The following is a 21,721-nucleotide window of genomic DNA, read 5'->3' as shown; positions in this document are numbered from 1 at the left end:
TTTATTAATATTACAAATAATAGTTGCAATAAAAATTTAAATTTTAAAGAAAACCAAACCTTTATGCGTAGAGTTAAATAAATTATAGATTTTTTGTGAATTTTTGGTGTTTTGAAGACATTTTTCAAGTGAGTTTATTATTATAGTTTTTTGTTTTTTTGTTTTAATTTTAAATATAGATTTGATTGGTTGTTTAAATTGTTCTAATTACAATAAACTTAAAGTTAAAAGATATAGTTTTTTTTGTTAATAAAGCTAATTAAAAACAAATAAGATCTAAAAGATCTTGAGTTTTTTTGAAAGTTTTAACAAGAAAATAAAATACTTATTAATAAAAAAGTATTGTTATTACTTATAAACAAATCTTAAGCAAATTGTTTGTAGATGTTATAAGTTAAGATGTTGTGGTTGTACTTTAATAAAACAATTTGTTTAAGATTTTTTTTTTAAAGAAATTTAACATAAATAGGAAACAATAGGTTGGTTTCAAAAAAAGCTTATTATTGATTTAGTTAAAATTTTTATTTGTAATTTGAAGGTTTTCAAAGGGATTGTTTAGACATTTAGCATGAGTATGTAGATAATTTAAAGGTTTTTAGTGAAAGAAAGTAAAATTTTAAAGAAATAAATGAAATTTTGAAATTTATGGACTTAAAGTGATTTTAATTTTTTGATTTTTTTAGATTTTAAGTTAAAATAATTAAAATTATTTTTGCTTTTTTTTCAGAATGGAACTCTTAGCTAAGGTTTTTGTTTAAAAAGATTTAACAACAACCTTATTGTTTCTTTAGCTTGTTTAAAATAAACATTTTAATTAATTGTTTAAAATAAATTTAAAAATAATAATTTAAAAATTTGCCTTAATATTTAATTAATAACGAAGTGTTGTTCTTTTTGTTTTTATGTTTTTGGGAGTAACTAACTAAAGTCTTAAAATGATAATAGCTAAACAAATAACTAGGATCACACTAAACCTTTTGCATTTCACCAACTCTCTCGTCTTTTGCTATTTTTACTAAATATGTTTTTATATAGTTTTCTTTTGCATTTTTTTTTACTTAAATTTCTTGTTTATCAAAAATAAAGGCCTCCATTTTATCAACTTGATTTAGTTGGTGTTGTTGTACCATTAGTCTCTGCTTTAGTACAATGACCATTTGTTGCTGTTGATGCTGTAGTCTTGTTTGGTTGTTCATCCATATTTGGTACTTCAATTTTGGGTGGTGGTACCGCCTCCTTTGGCTTTAGCTAATTTGTCACGTTGTTCATAGATTTCATTAACTAATTTCTTAACAAATGGATGATTAAATTTGCCTTCGGTAGAATCGAAGAACTCTTGATGTTTTAATAAACAATCGTCTCTTTTCTCATATTCAAATGCCTGCATAACCATATCCAAACGATCTAAATCTTTGACAAATCTAGATTCAGCACTTTCACCCATGTTCGTACTCCTAAAAAAACGCAAATTATTAAAAAAAATTAATAAACACTTTTTTCTCTAACTCACCTCAAACAATTCCATCATACGTTTGCCTCTCGGCTCAATCAATTTGCAAATATCCTCCATGGCCTTAAATTCCATATTTTTCTTTTCCTCTTTTGATACACCGCAGAAGGGGGTGATGTCACCCACTAAACTTTCTGCTAAATCATGTACCAACGCCAATTCCATGCAACGAATTTGATTGAGACCCTCCGAGCCATCTAGTAAGAAGGTTAAAATGCTCATGCGATACATATGACCCGAAATGGATTCACAATCATTGACATTACGCAAAACCCAACCAGTACGTTTGGTATGCTAGAAAGAAATCACAAAAATAAATTAATTACATCCATAAATTAAAAAGCAATTTAAATATTACACAGAATTCAATTATGGAATTTTCTGCTACGAATGTCTAAATTAGTTTTAAATCATTCAATTATCTTAATTAATTTAACACATCTATTTGTCATCTACCCTATACATACTAGTATTTACTATACTGTCAATACCAGGCATGGAAAACTCAGTACTTTTCCTATACTTACGGATACTTTCTTAGCTTATAAATTTTTTATAAGTAGTATATAGTCTAGCCTATAGTCTAGTCTATAGTCTAGTCTATAGTCTAGTTCTATAGTCTAGTCTATAGTCTAGTCTATAGTCTAGTCTATAGTCTAGTCTATAGTCTAGTCTATAGTCTGGTCGTATCTAGTTAGTCTAGTCTATAGTCTAGTCTATAGTCTAGTCTATAGTCTAGTCTATAGTCTAGTCTATAGTCTAGTCTATAGTCTAGTCTATAGTCTAGTCTATAGTCTAGTCTATAGTCTAGTCTATAGTCTAGTCTATAGTCTAGTCTATAGTCTAGTCTATAGTCTAGTCTATAGTCTAGTCTATAGTCTAGTCTATAGTCTAGTCTATAGTCTAGTCTATAGTCTAGTCTAGTCTATAGTCCTAGTCTATAGTCTAGTCTATAGTCTAGTCTATAGTCTAGTCTATAGTCTAGGTCTATAGTCTAGTCTATAGTCTAGTCTATAGTCTAGTCTATAGTCTAGTCTATAGTCTAGTCTATAGTTAGTCTATAGTCTCGTCTATAGTCTAGTCTATAGTCTAGTCTATAGTCTAGTCTATAGTCTAGTCTATAGTCTAGTCTATAGCTAGTCTATAGTCTAGTCTTAGTCTAGTCTATAGTCTAGTCTATAGTCTAGTCTATAGTCTAGTCTATAGTCTAGTCTATAGTCTAGTCTATAGTCTAGTCTATACTCTAGTCTATAGTCTAGTCTATAGTCTAGTCTATAGTCTAGTCTATAGTCTAGTCTATAGTCTAGTCTATACTCTAGTCTATAGTCTAGTCTATAGTCTAGTCTATAGTCTAGTCTATAGTCTAGTCTATAGTCTAGTCTATAGTCTATGTCTAGTCTATAGTCTAGTCTATAGTCTAGTCTATAGTCTAGTCTATAGTCTAGTCTATAGTCTAGTCTATAGTCTAGTCTATAGTCTAGTCTATAGTCTAGTCTATAGTCTAGTCTTAGTCTAGTCTATAGTCTAGTCTAGTCTAGTCTATAGTCTAGTCTATAGTCTAGTCTATAGTCTAGTCTATAGTCTAGTCTATAGTCTAGTCTATAGTCTAGTCTATAGTCTAGTCTATAGTCTAGTCTATAGTCTAGTCTATAGTCTAGTCTATAGTCTAGTCTAGTCTAGTCTATAGTCTAGTATAGTCTTGTCTATAGTCTAGTCTATAGTCTAGTCTATAGTCTAGTCTATAGTCTAGTCTATAGTCTAGTCTATAGTCTAGTCTATAGTCTAGTCTATAGTCTAGTCTATAGTCTAGTCTATAGTCTAGTCTATAGTCTAGTCTATAGTCTAGTCTATAGTCTAGTCTACAGTCTAGTCTATAGTCTAGTCTATAGTCTAGTCTACAGTCTAGTCTATAGTCTAGTCTATAGTCTAGTCTATAGTCTAGTCTATAGTCTAGTCTATAGTCTAGTCTATAGTCTAGTCTATAGTCTAGTCTATAGTCTAGTCTATAGTCTAGTCTATAGTCTAGTCTATAGTCTAGTCTATAGTCTAGTCTATAGTCTAGTTTATAGTCTAGTCTATAGTCTAGTCTATAGTCTAGTTTATAGTCTAGTCTATAGTCTAGTCTATAGCCTAGTCTATAGTCTATTTCAAAATTTAAATTTCCCATGCCTGGTCAAGACATTGCTAGTAGTCTTGTTGAGTCTACAAATCTTTCTATTTAATTATAACACGTGAAGACAGACACATTTATAAAACAATTGTGTTGATAATTGATAAAACAGTTTTATTGCCTTTTAATTATTTAATGTTTTGTTTTTTTTTCTAATTATGTACTTGACGTCATTGTTTTGCAAAACAACAACACCTACCACCGCCATCTAAATCGTTTGCAATTTGTCGACAAATTTGTAAAATTAAAGTAACTAAAGCAATACTCTTTAGTAATCAGTATTAAACAAACCAATTCCAGCATCACAAAATTTTTAAAACAATCTTAAGAGCTTTTCAATAATTTTAAAATCTTTCAATATTGAAGGCTATTATAAAAAAACAAAACGTTAATTTGCATATAACCGTCATTCTTGTCTTCTATGTGTCCCCTCTTTTTATCTTTTTGAAATGTTTTCTAATACTTTGGAAAAATCCAATTAAATTTCAAACTACATTTTCAAATACATATTCGCACAATATCTATAAAAAAAAAAAAACAAACGATTGCATTTCTGCGAAAAAAATACTTTGTATATTATAAAGTAATTTATTTATTTATTTTAAATTGAAAATATGTATACATTTGTTGACTTAAACAAAGTGAATATCGCTCACGTGAGTTTTTATTTCAACACAAAAAAAAAAATAAATGCGATTATGTAAAATCAGCAAAATTAAAAAAACAAAACGATAATAAATTATTTTAAAATAATGAATGAAAATATTTGTTTAATTAAACAAAAAAGCAAGATTATAAAGTACAAAATATGACGAACAGTCCGGTGTGGTTTGTTAGGCAGTCTATAGTCTGGGCTATAGTCCAGTTTAGACTACCCTATAGCTCAAACTATTCACAAGACTAGACCATTTGAAGTCCAGACTGTTGTCCTATACTATTCTAGTTTTGTTCTAGTTCTGTTCTAGTTCTGTTCTAGTTCTGTTCTAGTCTGTTCTAGTTCTAGTTTGTTCTAGTTCTGTTCTAGTTCTGTTCTAGTTCTGTTCTAGTTGTTCTAGTTCTGTTCTAGTTCTGTTCTAGTTCTGTTCTAGTTCTGTTCTAGTTCTGTTCTAGTTGTTCTAGTTCGTTCTAGTTCTGTTCTAGTTTGTTCTAGTTCGTTCTGTTCTATTCTGTTCTAGTTCTGTTCTAGTTCTGTTCTAGTTCTGTTCTAGTTTTTTCTAGTTGTTTAGTTCTGTTCTAGTTCTGTTCTAGTTCTGTTCTAGTTCTGTTCTAGTTCTGTTCTAGTTCTGTTCTAGTTCTGTTCTAGTTCTGTTCTAGTTCTGTTCTAGTTCTGTTCTAGTTCTGTTCTAGTTCTGTTCTAGTTCTGTTCTAGTTCTGTTCTAGTTCTGTTCTAGTTCTGTTCTAGTTCTGTTCTAGTTCTGTTCTAGTTCTGTTCTAGTTCTGTTCTAGTTCTGTTCTGTTCTAGTTCTGTTCTAGTTCTGTTAGTTTGTTCTAGTTCTGTTCTAGTTCTGTTCTAGTTCTGTTCTAGTTCTGTTAGTTCTGTTCTAGTTCTGTTCTAGTTCTGTTCTAGTTCTGTTCTAGTTCTGTTCTAGTTCTGTTCTAGTTCTGTTCTAGTTCTGTTCTAGTTCTGTTCTAGTTCTGTTCTAGTTCTGTTCTAGTTCTGTTCTAGTTCTCTTCTAGTTCTGTTCTAGTTCTGTTCTAGTTCTGTTCTAGTTCTGTTCTAGTTCTGTTCTAGTTCTGTTCTAGTTCTGTTCTAGTCTGTTCTAGTTCTGTTCTAGTTCTGTTCTAGTTCTGTTCTAGTTCGTTCTAGTTCTGTTCTAGTCTGTTCTAGTTCTGTTCTAGTTCTGTTCTAGTTCTGTTCTAGTTCTGTTCTAGTTCTGTTCTAGTTCTGTTCTAGTTCTGTTCTAGTTCTGTTCTAGTTCTGTTCTAGTTCTGTTCTAGTCTGTTCTAGTTCTGTTCTAGTTCTGTTCTAGTTCTGTTCTAGTTCTGTTCTAGTTCTGTTCTAGTTCTGTTCTAGTTCTGTTCTAGTTCTGTTCTAGTTCTGTTCTAGTTCTGTTCTAGTTTGTTCTAGTTCTGTTCTAGTTCTGTTCTAGTTCTGTTCTAGTTCTGTTCTAGTTCTGTTCTAGTTCTGTTCTAGTTCTGTTCTAGTTCTGTTCTAGTTCTGTTCTAGTTCTGTTCTAGTTCTGTTCTAGTTCTGTAGTTCTGTTCTAGTTCTGTCTAGTTCTAGTTCTGTTCTAGTTTGTTCTAGTTCTGTTCTAGTTCTGTTCTAGTTCTGTTCTAGTTCTGTTCTAGTTCTGTTCTAGTTCTGTTCTAGTTCTGTTCTAGTTCTGTTCTAGTTCTGTTCTAGTTCTGTTCTAGTTCTGTTCTAGTTCTGTTTTTCTAGTTCTGTTCTAGTTCTGTTCTAGTTCTGTTCTAGTGTTCTAGTTCTGTTCTAGTTCTGTTCTAGTTCTGCTAGTTCTGTTTTTTTTTTTTGTTCTGTTCTAGTGTTCTAGTTCTGTTCTAGTTGTTCTAGTTCTGTTCTAGTTCTGTTCTTATTTGTTCTAGTTCTGTTCTAGTTCTGTTCTAGTTCTGTTCTAGTTCTTTCTAGTTCTGTTCTAGTCTAGTTCTGTTCGTTTAGTTCTGTTCTAGTTCTGTTCTAGTGTGTTAGTTCTGTTCTAGTTCTGTTCTAGTTCTGTTCTAGTTCTGTTCTAGTTCTGTTCTAGTTCTGTTCTAGTTCTGTTCTAGTTCTGTTCTAGTTCTGTTCTAGTTCTGTTCTAGTTCTGTTCTAGTTTGTTCTAGTTCTGTTCTAGTTTGTTCTAGTTCTGTTCTAGTTCTGTTCTAGTTCTAGTTCTGTTCTAGTTCTGTTCTAGTTCTGTTCTAGTTCTGTTCTAGTTAGTTCTAGTTCTGTTCTAGTTCTGTTCTAGTTCTGTTCTAGTTCTGTTCTAGTTCTGTTCTAGTTCTGTTCTAGTTCTGTTCTAGTTCTGTTCAGTTCTGTTCTAGTTCTGTTCTAGTTCTGTTCTAGTTCTGTTCTAGTTCTGTTCTAGTTCTGTTCTAGTTCTGTTATATTCTGTTCTAGTTCTGTTCTAGTTTGTTCTAGTTCTGTTCTAGTTCTGTTCTAGTTCTGTTCTAGTTCTGTTCTAGTTCTGTTCTAGTTCTGTTCTAGTTCTGTTCTAGTGTTCAGTTCAGTTCTAGTTCTGTTCTAGTTTGTTCTATCTGTTCTGTTCTAGTGTTCTAGTTCTGTTCTAGTTTGTTCTAGTTCTGTTCTAGTTCTGTTCTAGTTCTGATCTAGTTCTGATCTAGTTCTGTTCTAGTTCTGTTCTAGTTCTGTTCTAGTTCTGTTCTAGTTCTGTTCTAGTTCTGTTCTAGTTCTGTTCTAGTTCTGTTCTAGTTCTGTTCTAGTTTGTTCTGTTCTGTTCTAGTTCTGTTCTAGTTGTTCTAGTTCTGTTCTAGTTCTGTTCTAGTTCTGTTCTAGTTCTGTTCTAGTTCTGTTCTAGTTCGGTTCTACTTTCCCATGTAATACCTTTACAACCCCCACAGATAATCATTACAAAGTCTTCACTACCACCTAATTTTTCCAAAAACCATTTAACTTAACTATATTTGTCATGGTAACTAATCAGACAAATATTTCAGGGTTAATATAGAAAATTTGATTTTTATTTCACCCATAACGATAAGATTGTTACTGTTAAACACGCAACAAATTGTGATCACTCCAAAACAAAAGAAATGTTATACAAACCTTTTTTTCATAAATAAAATGCAACTGTAGTTATTGTAGTCGTAAGTAGTAGTAAGTAATTTATCAGCAAAATTACCATTAAAATTATGACAATGATCGTGAAAATCATGAGGGAGGGTGAGGGAAATAGGCAATAAAATATAAACAATGTATTTTGTTAACAAAGTATAATAACAGAAATATTTAATCTAATAGATAAAAGTATTATTGCAACTTCTGTCACTATCATATGTTAAAGTTCATGTAAACAAATGTAAATTGGAATATGGGAAAACCAAGAAGAAAGAACAGTTGCTTGCTATGGAATTTTTACACAAATGCTATATTTACTGGAATTTTTAATGTGGAAATTTAATTAAAAAATTTGAGCAGATGACACTTAATAGAAGTGATAAACATAATGTCACCATTAAACGACTCAAACTCGAAAATAAAAAACTGAAGCCATAAAAGTATATTTGCGCAAAACTTTTGTAACATCCTTCGTATATACCTAAATAACTAAATCATAATAATATTTAGTTTCATAATCTATTTTCAATATTTACCTAATAAAACAAACACAAAACCTGGAACTAATTTATTTCATTATGTCGAGTCTATTGAAATTAATTCGTTTATTACACTCCCCCATATTGAGCAGCTGCTGATTTAAGTCAATTTATTGATTAAATAATTTAATAAACGGAAATAATTATACGTTAAGTTTTGAAGGTTTTATGTTCATAAGTTCTCAAGGAAAGCCAAAAACAAGGAAAAAATCAAGGATTGATTGAGTTTCTGTCGAAAGTTTTAAACATCCATATTATAATATACATAAGAATTCCTTAGGTTTTTTTCTTATTTATTTCTTAAAATTTCAAGAGTAAATATTATTAAACAATTGCCAGAAACAAGAAACGTTTTCATATCGATATTCACATAATAGAAAATAAATAATACATAATCTAGAAGAAAACAAAAAATAAATATACACAACCACTAGTTGATACTTATGTAGTGAGTGGACCAATGATCTTGGCCTTGACTGAGTGTATGGCAAACAAAAATAATATAAATAGGAAAAATAGATAAATAAAAACAAAACCTAACAATTTCGTCAGAACGCTATGGCCAAATTATGGCACCTCTAATTGAAATCATAACTATAATAAATATACTTTATGTTTATGTCACGTACATACACAATTAGTTCCCTTTTCAGAATATTAAAAATTATGTTTTTTAATACAATTTATATAGATTTTTTACCTAAATTATATACATAAGAACTGGAGCAATTCATTCCTTTCGATACTATCGAATTGAACTAAAATTGATCTAGTTAAGTTCAATTTCAGTTTTAGTTCAGTTCTAGTTCAGTACTAGTTCAGTTCTAGTTCAGTTCTAGTTCAGTTCTAGTTCAGTTTCTAGTCAGTTCTAGTTCAGTTCTAGTTCAGTTCTTAGTTCAGTTCTAGTTCAGTTCTAGTTCAGTTCTAGTTCAGTTCTAGTTCAGTTCTAGTTCAGTTCTAGTTCAGTTCTAGTTCAGTTCTAGTTCAGTTCTAGTTCAGTTCTAGTTCAGTTCTAGTTCAGTTCTAGTTCAGTTCTAGTTCAGTTCTAGTTCAGTTCTAGTTCAGTTCTAGTTCAGTTCTAGTTCAGTTCTAGTTCAGTTCTAGTTCAGTTCTAGTTCAGTTCTAGTTCAGTTCTAGTTCAGTTCTAGTTCAGTTCTAGTTCAGTTCTAGTTCAGTTCTAGTTCAGTTCTAGTTCAGTTCTAGTTCAGTTCTAGTTCAGTTCTAGTTCAGTTCTAGTTCAGTTCTAGTTCAGTTCTAGTTCAGTTCTAGTTCAGTTCTAGTTCAGTTCTAGTTCAGTTCTAGTTCAGTTCTAGTTCAGTTCTAGTTCAGTTCTAGTTCAGTTCTAGTTCAGTTCTAGTTCAGTTCTAGTTCAGTTCTAGTTCAGTTCTAGTTCAGTTCTAGTTCAGTTCTAGTTCAGTTCTAGTTCAGTTCTAGTTCAGTTCTAGTTCAGTTCTAGTTCAGTTTCTAGTTCAGTTCTAGTTCAGTTCTAGTTCAGTTCTAGTTCAGTTCTAGTTCAGTTCTAGTTCAGTTCTAGTTCAGTTCTAGTTCAGTTCTAGTTCAGTTCTAGTTCAGTTCTAGTTCAGTTCTAGTTCAGTTCTAGTTCAGTTCTAGTTCAGTTCTAGTTCAGTTCTAGTTCAGTTCTAGTTCAGTTCTAGTTCAGTTCTAGTTCAGTTCTAGTTCAGTTCTAGTTCAGTTCTAGTTCAGTTCTAGTTCAGTTCTAGTTCAGTTCTAGTTCAGTTCTAGTTCAGTTCTAGTTCAGTTCTAGTTCAGTTCTAGTTCAGTTTCTCAGTTCTAGTTCAGTTCTAGTTCAGTTCTAGTTCAGTTCTAGTTCAGTTCTAGTTCAGTTCTAGTTCAGTTCTAGTTCAGTTCTAGTTCAGTTCTAGTTCAGTTCTAGTTCAGTTCTAGTTCAGTTCTAGTTCAGTTCTAGTTCAGTTCTAGTTCAGTTCTAGTTCAGTTCTAGTTCAGTTCTAGTTCAGTTCTAGTTCAGTTCTAGTTCAGTTCTAGTTCAGTTCTAGTTCAGTTCTAGTTCAGTTCTAGTTCAGTTCTAGTTCAGTTCTAGTTCAGTTCTAGTTCAGTTCTAGTTCAGTTCTAGTTCAGTTCTAGTTCAGTTCTAGTTCAGTTCTAGTTCAGTTCTAGTTCAGTTCTAGTTCAGTTCTAGTTCAGTTCTAGTTCAGTTCTAGTTCAGTTCTAGTTCAGTTCTAGTTCAGTTCTAGTTCAGTTCTAGTTCAGTTCTAGTTCTAGTTCAGTTCTAGTTCAGTTCTAGTTCAGTTCTAGTTCAGTTCTAGTTCAGTTCTAGTTCAGTTCTAGTTCAGTTCTAGTTCAGTTCTAGTTCAGTTCTAGTTCAGTTCTGGTTCAGTTCTAGTTCAGTTCTAGTTCAGTTCTAGTTCAGTTCTAGTTCAGTTCTAGTTCAGTTCTAGTTCTTTCTAGTTCAGTTCTAGTTCAGTTTAGTTCAGTTCTAGTTCAGTTCTAGTTCAGTTCTAGTTCAGTTCTAGTTCAGTTCTAGTTCAGTTCTAGTTCAGTTCTAGTTCAGTTCTAGTTCAGTTCTAGTTCAGTTCTAGTTCAGTTCTAGTTCAGTTCTAGTTCAGTTCTAGTTCAGTTCTAGTTCAGTTCTAGTTCAGTTCTAGTTCAGTTCTAGTTCAGTTCTAGTTCAGTTCTAGTTCAGTTCTAGTTCAGTTCTAGTTCAGTTCTAGTTCAGTTCTAGTTCAGTTCTAATTCAGTTCTAGTTCAGTTCTAGTTCAGTTCTAATTCAGTTCTAGTTCAGTTCTAGTTCAGTTCTAGTTCAGTTCTAGTTCAGTTCTAGTTCAGTTCTAGTTCAGTTCTAGTTCAGTTCTAGTTCAGTTCTAGTTCAGTTCTAGTTCAGTTCTAGTTCAGTTCTAGTTCAGTTCTAGTTCAGTTCTAGTTCAGTTCTAGTTCAGTTCTAGTTCAGTTCTAGTTCAGTTCTAGTTCAGTTCTAGTTCAGTTCTAGTTCAGTTCTAGTTCAGTTCTAGTTCAGTTCTAGTTCAGTTCTAGTTCAGTTCTAGTTCAGTTCTAGTTCAGTTCTAGTTCAGTTCTAGTTCAGTTCTAGTTCATTCTAGTTCAGTTCTAGTTCAGTTCTAGTCCAGTTCTAGTTCAGTTCTAGTTCAGTTCTAGTTCAGTTCTAGTTCAGTTCTAGTTCAGTTCTAGTTCAGTTCTAATTCAGTTCTAGTTCAGTTCTAGTTCAGTTCTAGTTCAGTTCTAGTTCAGTTCTAATTCAGTTCTAGTTCAGTTCTAGTTCAGTTCTAGTTCAGTTCTAGTTCAGTTCTAGTTCAGTTCTAGTTCAGTTCTAGTTCAGTTCTAGTTCAGTTCTAGTTCAGTTCTAGTTCAGTTCTAGTTCAGTTCTAATTCAGTTCTAGTTCAGTTCTAGTTCAGTTCTAGTTCAGTTCTAGTTCAGTTCTAGTTCTGTTCTAGTTCAGTTCTAGTTCAGTTCTAGTTCAGTTCTAGTTCAGTTCTAGTTCAGTTCTAGTTCAGTTCTCGTTCAGTTCTAGTTCAGTTCTAGTTCAGTTCTAGTTCAGTTCTAGTTCAGTTCTAGTTCAGTTCTAGTTCAGTTCTAGTTCAGTTCTAGTTCAGTTCTAGTTCTGTTCTAGTTCTGTTCTAGTTCTGTTCTAGTTCTGTTCTAGTTCTGTTCTAGTTCTGTTCTAGTTCTGTTCTAGTTCTGTTCTAGTTCTGTTCTAGTTCTGTTCTAGTTCTTTTCTAGTTTATGTTCAAGTTCTGTTCTAGTTCTGTTCACTTTATTAGCAAAATCTTCGCTTATAAAACAATACTGATTCTCTAGTAAATTCTTCAAATATCAAATTTAAAGAGTTAAGTTTTCACTTTATGTGTACGTATGTATATTGAAACATTAGTCTAGCAATCACAATATTACAATTTCAGATTAGCTTAATTAGTAAATTAATCTACAAAATTTATTTATAAATTTTAAATTTAAGACACTTCTAATATAACATGTGTGTTCTAAAATTATATAGTAAATTTTTTGTTTTTAAATCATCATAACACTACATTTCAGAGATTATGATTATTATTATGATATTTAATTAAAAGACTAATTTACAGAAGTAATACAAAAATCAGCAATCTTAAGATATGAAACAAAAATACAAATTTTCAAAAATTAAATTTCATTTCAGAAACCGTACAAAGTTTGAATTTAAATGTACATTATTTTAATAGAAAAAAATGTTAAATATTTTGAAAAAATTTAAATATTTTTTACACAAAGAAAAATACCTTAAAATATGTATATTTTTTAAACTTTTTTTCTTCATTTAAAAATGACCTTTATTTCGTTTTAAATTTACTTTTAATATAATAAAGAACATTATTTATTTCATTAAAAATTTTGTTAGCATTATTTTAGTACGTTCATTGACGTTTTCTTATACCATACACTCTTTTTTTGTTTTGTTAAATATCTTATATATTATTTTTTGCAAAAAACGAAAAGCATTACTCATTATAATATTACGTATAATGCAGAGATTAAATGTACTTATTATATAGCAATATATCCAAAGTTGTAGAGATATTGAGAAAGAGAGAAAAAAAACATGAGAAAATTGAAAAAAGTTCTTTTTTTCACATTGAAATCTACTTAATGGTATAAATATTAAAAGTAAGAGGAAAATGTGTTGTTATAGAATCAATTTGTTTATTTTGTTATTCTTGCATTATTTGTTTATACAACAAAGTTGCATAATTTTTAATTTTGTAAGAGATTTATAGAGCAGATATTAAAAGAAAATATTTTCAGAATTTGGAGAATATTTACAAAAAAAAATATCCGTTTTAAATTATATTTTGTAACTATTTATTAATAAAACTGCTGTAAAAACAGGTTCATTCACTTCTTTGGAAATTTCTGTGATAGGAAATATTGAATAATAACTTTTGCTTAAGACTGCGGTTTTTCATTGAAATAACTTTTAGAAACCGTAATTGTTAACAATGTAATGATGAAATTCCAAGTAAGGTGTAAGAACAAACTAGAACTGAACTAGAACTGAACTAGAACTGAACTAGAACTGAACTAGAACTGAACTAGAACTGAACTAGAACTGAACTAGAACTGAACTAGAACTGAACTAGAACTGAACTAGAACTGAACTAGAACTGAACTAGAACTGAACTAGAACTGAACTAGAACTGAACTAGAACTGAACTAGAACTGAACTAGAACTGAACTAGAACTGAACTAGAACTGAACTAGAACTGAACTAGAACTGAACTAGAACTGAACTAGAACTGAACTAGAACTGAACTAGAACTGAACTAGAACTGAACTAGAACTGAACTAGAACTGAACTAGAACTGAACTAGAACTGAACTAGAACTGTACTAGAACTGAATTAGAACTGAACTAGAACTGAACTAGAACTGAACTAGGAAACTGAAACTAGAACTGAATAGAACCGAATAACTGAACTAGAACTGAACTAGAACTGAACTAGAACTGAAACTAGAACTGAACTAGAACTGACTAGAACTGAACTAGAACTGAACTAGAACTGAACTAGACTGAACTAAGAAACTGAACTAGAATGAACTAGAACTGAACTAGAACTGAACTAGAACGGAACTAGAACTGAACTAGAACTGAACTAGACACTGAACTAGAACTGAACTAGAACTGAACTAGAAACTGAAACTAGAACTGAACTAGAACTGAACTAGAACTGAAACTAGAACTGAACTAGAACTGAACTAGAACTGAACTAGAAACTGAACTAGAAACTGAACTAGAACTGAACTAGAACTGAACTAGAACTGAACTAGAACTGAACTAGAACTGAACTAGAAACTGAACTAGAACTGAACTAGAACTGAACTAGAACTGAACTAGAACTGAACTAGAAACTGAACTAGAACTGAACTAGAACTGAACTAGAACTGAACTAGAACTGAACTAGAACTGAACTAGAACTGAACTAGAACTGAACTAGAACTGAACTAAACTGAACTAGAACTGAACTAGAACTGAACTAGAACTGAACTAGAACTGAACTAGAACTGAACTAGAACTGAACTAGAACTGAACTAGAACTGAACTAGAACTGAACTAGAACTGAACTAGAACTGAACTAGAACTGAACTAGAACTGAACTAGAACTGAACTAGAACTGAACTAAAACTGAACTAGAACTGAACTAGAACTGAACTAGAACTGAACTAGAACTGAACTAGAACTGAACTAGAACTGAACTAGAACTGAACTAGAACTGAACTAGAACTGAACTAGAACTGAACTAGAACTGAACTAGAACTGAACTAGAACTGAACTACAACTGAACTACAACTGAACTAGAACTGAACTAGAACTGAACTAGAACTGAACTAGAACTGAACTAGAACTGAACTAGAACTGAACTAGAACTGAACTAGAACTGAACTAGAACTGAACTAGAACTGAACTAGAACTGAAACTAGAACTGAACTAGAACTGAACTAGAACTGAACTAGAACTGAACTAGAACTGAACATACGGAAAAATGAAACTAGAACTGAACTAGAAACTGAACTAGAACTGAACTAAACTGAACTAGAACTGAACTAGAACTGAACTAGAACTGAACTAGAACTGAACTAGAACGGAACTAGAACTGAACTAGAAACGTGAACTAGAACCTGGGAAAACTAGAACTGAACTAACCGACTAGACTGAACTAGAACTGAACTAAACGAACTAGAACTGAACAGATGAACTAGAACGGAAAGCTAGAACTGAACTAGAACTGGAACTAGAACTGAACTAAAACTGAAACTAGAACTGAACTAGAACTGAACTAGAACTGAACTAGAACTGAACTAGAACTGAAACTAGAACTGAACTAGAACTGAACTAGAACTGAACTAGAAACTGTAACTTGGTAACAGAATTTAAACTTCTAACGTGATTTTTATTAACAAATTAAATTCCTACTAAAAAAACGATAAAAAAAAGATTATATAAATACCTTAACGTTTTTAAAATTTAATACTTTTTTCCGATTTTTTAAATACCACAAAAATTCACTTTACCACAAATATTGCGGAATTTGCTATAAAAAAAACTTGGTAATATAAAACTAATTACAAAGTTTTTATAAATTTTAATAAACACATTTTGATGAAAATTATAAAACAAAAACAACCACAAAACAAATAACGGCAGTAAATTACAAGCAAGATAAAGAAGTACTCATATTTCAGACAGTCAATGAAAAAAATAAACAAAAACAAAACTGTCCCATAATAACATGTGTGTAGTCTGCTAGAACAAAAAAAAAAACGTTTCCAAATATTAAAAGAACCTTATATTAAAGTTGTAACAAAAGAAAAAATCGATTTTTCTAACATATGTGAGGAAAATTAAAACAACAAATGGAGAAAATTGTTACAAATCATTGTGCAAAAGCACAACAATAATTTTTTACATTATATGTAGTAAAAGACATTACGACAATTAACACTTAAAAAGACTTAAAACTTACCTTTAAATTGCCAATTAACTCCATGAACTGAAGAATATCACCTAAACCTGTATTGAAACAAGGTTTTCCTGTTGAGGAATTTTGTTGTTTAGTATCTGGACATGATGCTGAAGATGAAGACGAGGGACTATTCTCTTGACAGTCTTCCTTACCATTTTGGCCCTCGGATTTTTGTAGGGTCAAAGGTTCTGCAGCTAAAGAAGACATGGCAAATTGTGTTTGCTTTTGTTTGGTATTTAAATTTTGATTATGTTGTGTATGGAATTGATGAAAAATTTGCTGTTGAAAGAAATTCTGTATACGTTGAGTACGTTGTGGCTGTATTTGCTGGTGTTGATGATGATGATGATGTTGAGCTGTCTGATGATGTTGATACTGTAAATGATGTTGTTGTGGAGGGGAAGTTTTATTATTTAAATTTGAATCCTGCGTAATAGCTACTTCTGCCGTTTCTCTATTGCATTGAATATTCGAACTGTCAGCGTTCAGAGGCGAATACAAACTAAAACATTTGTTATGACTAGCATTAAAATTTTGTTGTGTTTGCTGCTTCAATGGCAGCTGACTAGAAGTGGTGTCGTTACTGGTAAAAATATTGCTGCTGCTGCTGCTGCTGTTGGTATTTGTTTGTTGCTGTTGCTCTGACAATGATGACGTCGCTGCTGCTACTGCCTTCAAATCTCCTTTATCATTATCTTCATTATTATTGTGTAGTGACGTCATTAAAGTTGTTCCCACTGGTATGATAGTATTCGTTTCGGTCGTATTATTTGCACACACCGCCACATGTTTTATACTCTTTACCAAGTCTCCACCAGCTACAGTTTGATTTTGTAGCTTTCTTAGCGCTTTGATCAATTGCTGAATGGAGAGCATTTTGTGTATGGTTTCGTTTTATTTTGAATTTAAAAATATTAGAGCGTAACGAGTGTAGTATAGTTTGCGAGTAGAGAGTTCTTTTGGTATTCTTTGTTTAATATGTAGTTAGTTTTAACTGAGAGACACCACCAGACTTTATGATCTACAAATAAATATAAAAAGTACGAATATTTAATAATAAACAAAAGAAAAGTAAATGTATATTTGTAAAGAAATCTTATTAATAAGAATTTACTTGGTAACAATTTTTGATAAAAATAAAGAAAGAAAAATTAAAATATTTAAAATCAAATTAAAAAGATTTAAATAAATATTTATTATAATTTCATTTAACTAATTTCTACTTATGGAAACAAATTTTCTGTGTTGTCTGGAAACTGAAGATGTGGTTGAAGTTCAAGTAAGTTTTCTTGACACTTTCAACTCCTCCGGTCGGATGGCACTCTGGGAAAACTGAACTGGTGTTACAGATAAGGTAGACAACTTCAGATTGGCAATGTTAGATTACGTAGAACTAAGTTTATCTAGAGGAGCTTAGTATTTAGGGAAATTTTCTTAAGCTTTCATGAAAAGAAAATACTCAGGAAAGAATGAAGAAGGGACTCATTGTACATTTAAGAATTCTATAGGAAAGAATATAATAAATTTGATTTACACATCTGTTTTCTGGCTTATTCTAACTTATGATTGTATTATCTGGTGTGAGGTCTTGAGAAAGGCCAGTTATCGGAAGATACTCAATAAATCTCATAGATGTACTTCCCTTGGCATTACAGATGCCATTTGTAGTACTCCACAAAAGGTCTTAGACATCATTATTTACCTCTAGAACATTTTGTAGAGTGGTGGCTAGGAATCTTCTAAAACACTGTTCATCTTATAGAGTTATAGTAACCCTACTGAAACCTGCTTAAAGTTGTATAGGGTGATACAATAGAGGTCAAGGGAAACACCTTGTTTGTTTGGGCTACTGAGGACAACGTAAGGATGAGTATCCGTGCAAAGATTGAATTAAGTTTACTTGATTTGAATAACTATAAAATGTGCTTCAGCAAGTAGTTACTTCGCGGATCTCAAAAGAGCAAAATCGATTTCATGGTCCCAGTACTAAGAATCCATTGACAATACTAACGAGTTATCCAGATTTCGGCGGATACTAAGCAAAGCTCATAGAAACTATTAGCAGTATAGTTACAACAATAACCACAAGTAAAAATGTATGAATTTATTTATTTACCTTACAATTTGTGACCTGTACATTGTTAACATAGTTTACACTGAATTCACAAACTCAAAAACGTTTATTTGTTACAAATGTCAGACCAATTAATCAATCAATTATTACTTAACATGGCTGCTAAAATAAATCACATAACACCGTTACCATTCTTATACTTTTTTCACAAAAAAAAACACATCGTCAACAACTATTTTTAAACTATGTAATAGAATAAACAATGAATCATATAATATCATTATGAAACTTACTTATTTGTTGTGTGATTATCACGTTGAAAATAACGGTTACATATGCAAATGTATACAGGTGCGTGTGTAGTAGTAGGTTGTGTTTTCCTTTTTCACTTTTTGTTTATTTTTTACTTTTTCTTTGCTATTGATTGCACTTTGCTCCTTTAAATTCACAGACTTTTTGACGATATATTAAAAAACAATATAGCCAAGTGTGATGTATTAATATAATTTATATATTTTTCCTTTTGTTAGTTTATTTATAATGCGATAATAAAATTTTATTTGATTATTTCGTCAAATAAGAACTTGTATGTAAATGGGGTGGGAGAGTGGTGTTAGAGAGAGAGGACATAACACAACGTCAAGGCGGCAAATCAGGTATGGAAAATTGAGTGCTATTGCAATTATTTTTGAAATAGAACAATAGGTACAGCAGAACTAAACTATAACGAAACTAGAACCAAAGAATATTAAATACAACAATAAATATACTTTGCTAGAACTGAACTAGAACTAAACTAGATATGAAGTAGAAATGAACTAGAACTTAACTAGAAATGAACTAGAACTGAAGTAGAACAGAAATAGAACTGAACTAGAACTGAACTAGAACTGAACTAGAGCTGAACTAGAAGAACTAGAACTGAACTAGAACTGAACTAGAACTGAACTAGAACTGAACAAGAACTGAACTAGAACTGAACTAGAACTGAACTAGAACTGAACTAGAACTGCACTAGAACTGTACTTGAACTGAACTAGAACTAGAACTTGAACTGAACTAGAACTGAACTAGAACTAGAACTGAACTAGAACTGAACTAGAACTAGAACTAGAACTGAACTAGAACTGAACTAGAACTAGAACTGAACTAGAACTGAACTAGAACTGAACTAGAACTGAACTAGAACTGAACTAGAACTGAACTAGAACTGAACTAGAACTGAACTAGAACTGAACTAGAACTGAACTAGAACTGAACTAGAACTGAACTAGAACTGAACTAGAACTGAACTAGAACTGAACTAGAACTGAACTAGAACTGAACTAGAACTGAACTAGAACTGAACTAGAACTGAACTAGAACTGAACTAGAAATGAACTAGAACTGAACTAGAACTGAACTAGAACTGAACTAGAACTGAACTAGAACTGAACTAGAAACTGACTAGAACTAACTTGAACTGAACTAGAACTGAACTAAGAACTAGAACTAGAACTGAACTAGAACTAGAACTAGAACTGAACTAGAACTAGAACTGTTCGAACTGTTACGAGAACTGTTATAGAACTAGAACTGAACTAGAACTGACTAGAACTGAACTAGAACTGAACTAGAACTGAACTAGAACTGTTAACTAGAACTGAACTAGAACTGAACTAGAACTGAACTAGAACTGAACTAGAACTGAACTAGAACTGAACTAGACTGACCTAGAAACTGAACTAACTGAACTAGAACTGAACTAGAACTGAACTAGAACTGAACTAGAACTGAAACTAGAACTGAACTAGAACTGAACTAGAATGACTAGAACTGAACTAGAACTGAACTATAAACTGAACTAGAACTGAACTCGAACTGAACTAGAACTGAACTAGAACTGAAACTAGAACTGAACTAGAACTGAACTAGAACTGAACTAGAACTGAACTAGAACTGAACCTAGAACTGAACTAGAACTGAACTAGAACTGAACTAGAACTGAACTAGAAGCTGAACTAGAACTGAACTAGAACTGAACTAGAACTGAACTAGAACTGAACTAGAACTGAACTAGAACTGAACTAGAACTGAACTAGAACTGAACTAGAACTGAACTAGAACTGAACTAGAACTGAACTAGAACTGAACTAGAACTGAACTAGAACTGAACTAGAACTGAACTAGAACTGAACTAGAACTGAACTAGAACTGAACTAGAACTGAACTAGAAATTAACTAGAACTGAACTAGAACTGAACTAGAACTGAACTAGAACTGAACTAGAACTGAACTAGAACTGAACTAGAACTGAACTAGAACTGAACTAGAACTGAACTAGAACTGAACTAGAACTGAACTAGAACTGAACTAGAACTGAACTAGAACTGAACTAGAACTGAACTAGAACTAGAACTAGAACTAGAACTAGAACTGAACTGAACTGAACTGAACTAGAACTAACTGAACTAGAACTGAACTAGAACTGAACTAGAACTGAACTAGAACTGAACTGAACTAGAACTGAACTAGAACTGAACTAGAACTGAACTAGAACTGAACTAGAACTGAACTAGAAACTGAACTAGAAACTGAACTTAGAACTGAACTAGAACTGAACTAGAACTGAACTTCTATGAACTAGAACTGAAACTGAATGACTCGAACTTGAACTAGAAACTGAACTAGAACTGAACTAGAACTGAACTAGAACTGAACTAGAACTTGAAGAACATGAAATGCATAGAACTGAACTAGAACTGAACTAGGATATGAACTAGACACTGAACTAGAATGAACTGAACTAGACCTAGAACTAGAGCTGAACTTAGAACTGAACTAGAACTGAACTTAGAACTAACTACACTAGATCTGAATCAAAATTGAACGAGAACTGGAAACTAGACAGAACTTAACTTGGAATTGGACTAGAATCCTGAACAAGAACTGAACTAAACTCAACTAGAACTGAACTAGACTTGAGCTAGAACTGAACTAGAGAACTGAAATAGAACTGAACTAGAAATGTAATAGAACTGAACTAGAACTGAATTTAGAACTAAACAAGAACTAAACTTACAAACATTTTAAATTTCAAATTTCCATACCTGGCCAAATAAAATTTTGTATTTAATTAAAAAGCAACAACAAACACAAAATTCATTAACGTTTTGTAGTTGTTGTTGCAAGTAAATTTTGAATATTTTTGTTGTAAAATAGTGTTTTTTTTTTTGTTTATTATAGCTGAGTGTGTATCTTTTATTTTGAGAATTTATTTAGCAGCTTTTGTTTTTTTTTTTTAATTTTATTTTTATTTCGTCTGAATGATCAAAAAATTCATGTGACTGAAAATTTGTTAAATTCTTAGAAATGTAAAATATTGCACACTTTTTCTTTATTAATTCTTTTAATTCTTTAAATGTCTGGCTTTGTATATAGACCAAATACTTTGTATGAATAGGAATTTAGCTTTATTTTGTTAATATTTTTGTAAGTATTTTATTTAAACAACAACCTTAGGTTCTGTTGGCAATTGTACGAATGCGGAAGAAATAATGCCTTTTTTGAAAAGGAAAAATAAATTTGCTTTAAATTACTTAACACACAATGGACATTACCATCTAAATAACAATAACAAAAACCTTAGTTATTTTTGGATAATCTAACACATTTTCTATTTTCTTTCTTTAAAGAAATATTCTTTATCATTATTGTTGTTATTTTATTGCCACGCGCGAGGGTGAGTTTTTTTTTTGTTTTTTTTTGTTTTTTATTAGTTTTCCTTTTTGTTTGTAATCAAGGTACCTCTTAACAAAACAGCTGTTGTTTTTATATTGAATTATTGCTTTTTCTTTTTAACTGTTATTTGCTTTTCTTTTTCATCTACAATTTTCTTTAACTTGGTTGTTTTTATAGTTATAGTTTTTTTCCTTTGTTTGCATTTTATTTTATGAATTATTTATTTACTTATTAATTAATATATTACTTTTTCACTATTAATTAGCACTATTTTTAATAAATTTTTATGTACCAACAGCAGCTATTGAAATTTCATTTCTATTTTTTGAGTATTTTTATCGTGAACCGTGTACACACGGTATTTGTTGGAAAAAAATTTACATTTACCTTGAAAATTATCTATAACGTTGCCATATGTACTATAATGTAAATGTCAAATTTAAAAGTTAATTTCAAAATAAGGCAACACTGCGAGTTAATAAAATGAATGA

General features: G+C 31.2%; 1 protein-coding gene across 1 annotated transcript; it reads right to left on the bottom strand.

Moving 5' to 3' along the window:
• Window positions 1-891: 891 nt before the first annotated feature.
• Window positions 892-21,438, bottom strand: LOC119607687 (TPR-containing protein DDB_G0280363). The gene is given in 7 exon segments (XM_037961753.1): window positions 892-1,233; window positions 1,235-1,444; window positions 1,446-1,454; window positions 1,511-1,804; window positions 15,437-16,457; window positions 17,804-18,093; window positions 21,007-21,438. Coding segments are annotated over 5 exon segments (1,524 nt in total). The 5' UTR covers window positions 16,313-16,457; window positions 17,804-18,093; window positions 21,007-21,438; the 3' UTR covers window positions 892-1,098.
• Window positions 21,439-21,721: the final 283 nt, after the last annotated feature.

The sequence above is a fragment of the Lucilia sericata genome, unplaced genomic scaffold (genome assembly GCF_015586225.1).
Source record: "Lucilia sericata isolate MDLA Ls3-8-SP2 unplaced genomic scaffold, ASM1558622v1 Contig000730F_arrow, whole genome shotgun sequence".
Lineage (NCBI taxonomy): Eukaryota > Metazoa > Arthropoda > Insecta > Diptera > Calliphoridae > Lucilia > Lucilia sericata.
Note: the sequence above shows the minus strand (reverse complement) of the source record. Positions and strands in the feature narration are given on the sequence as shown.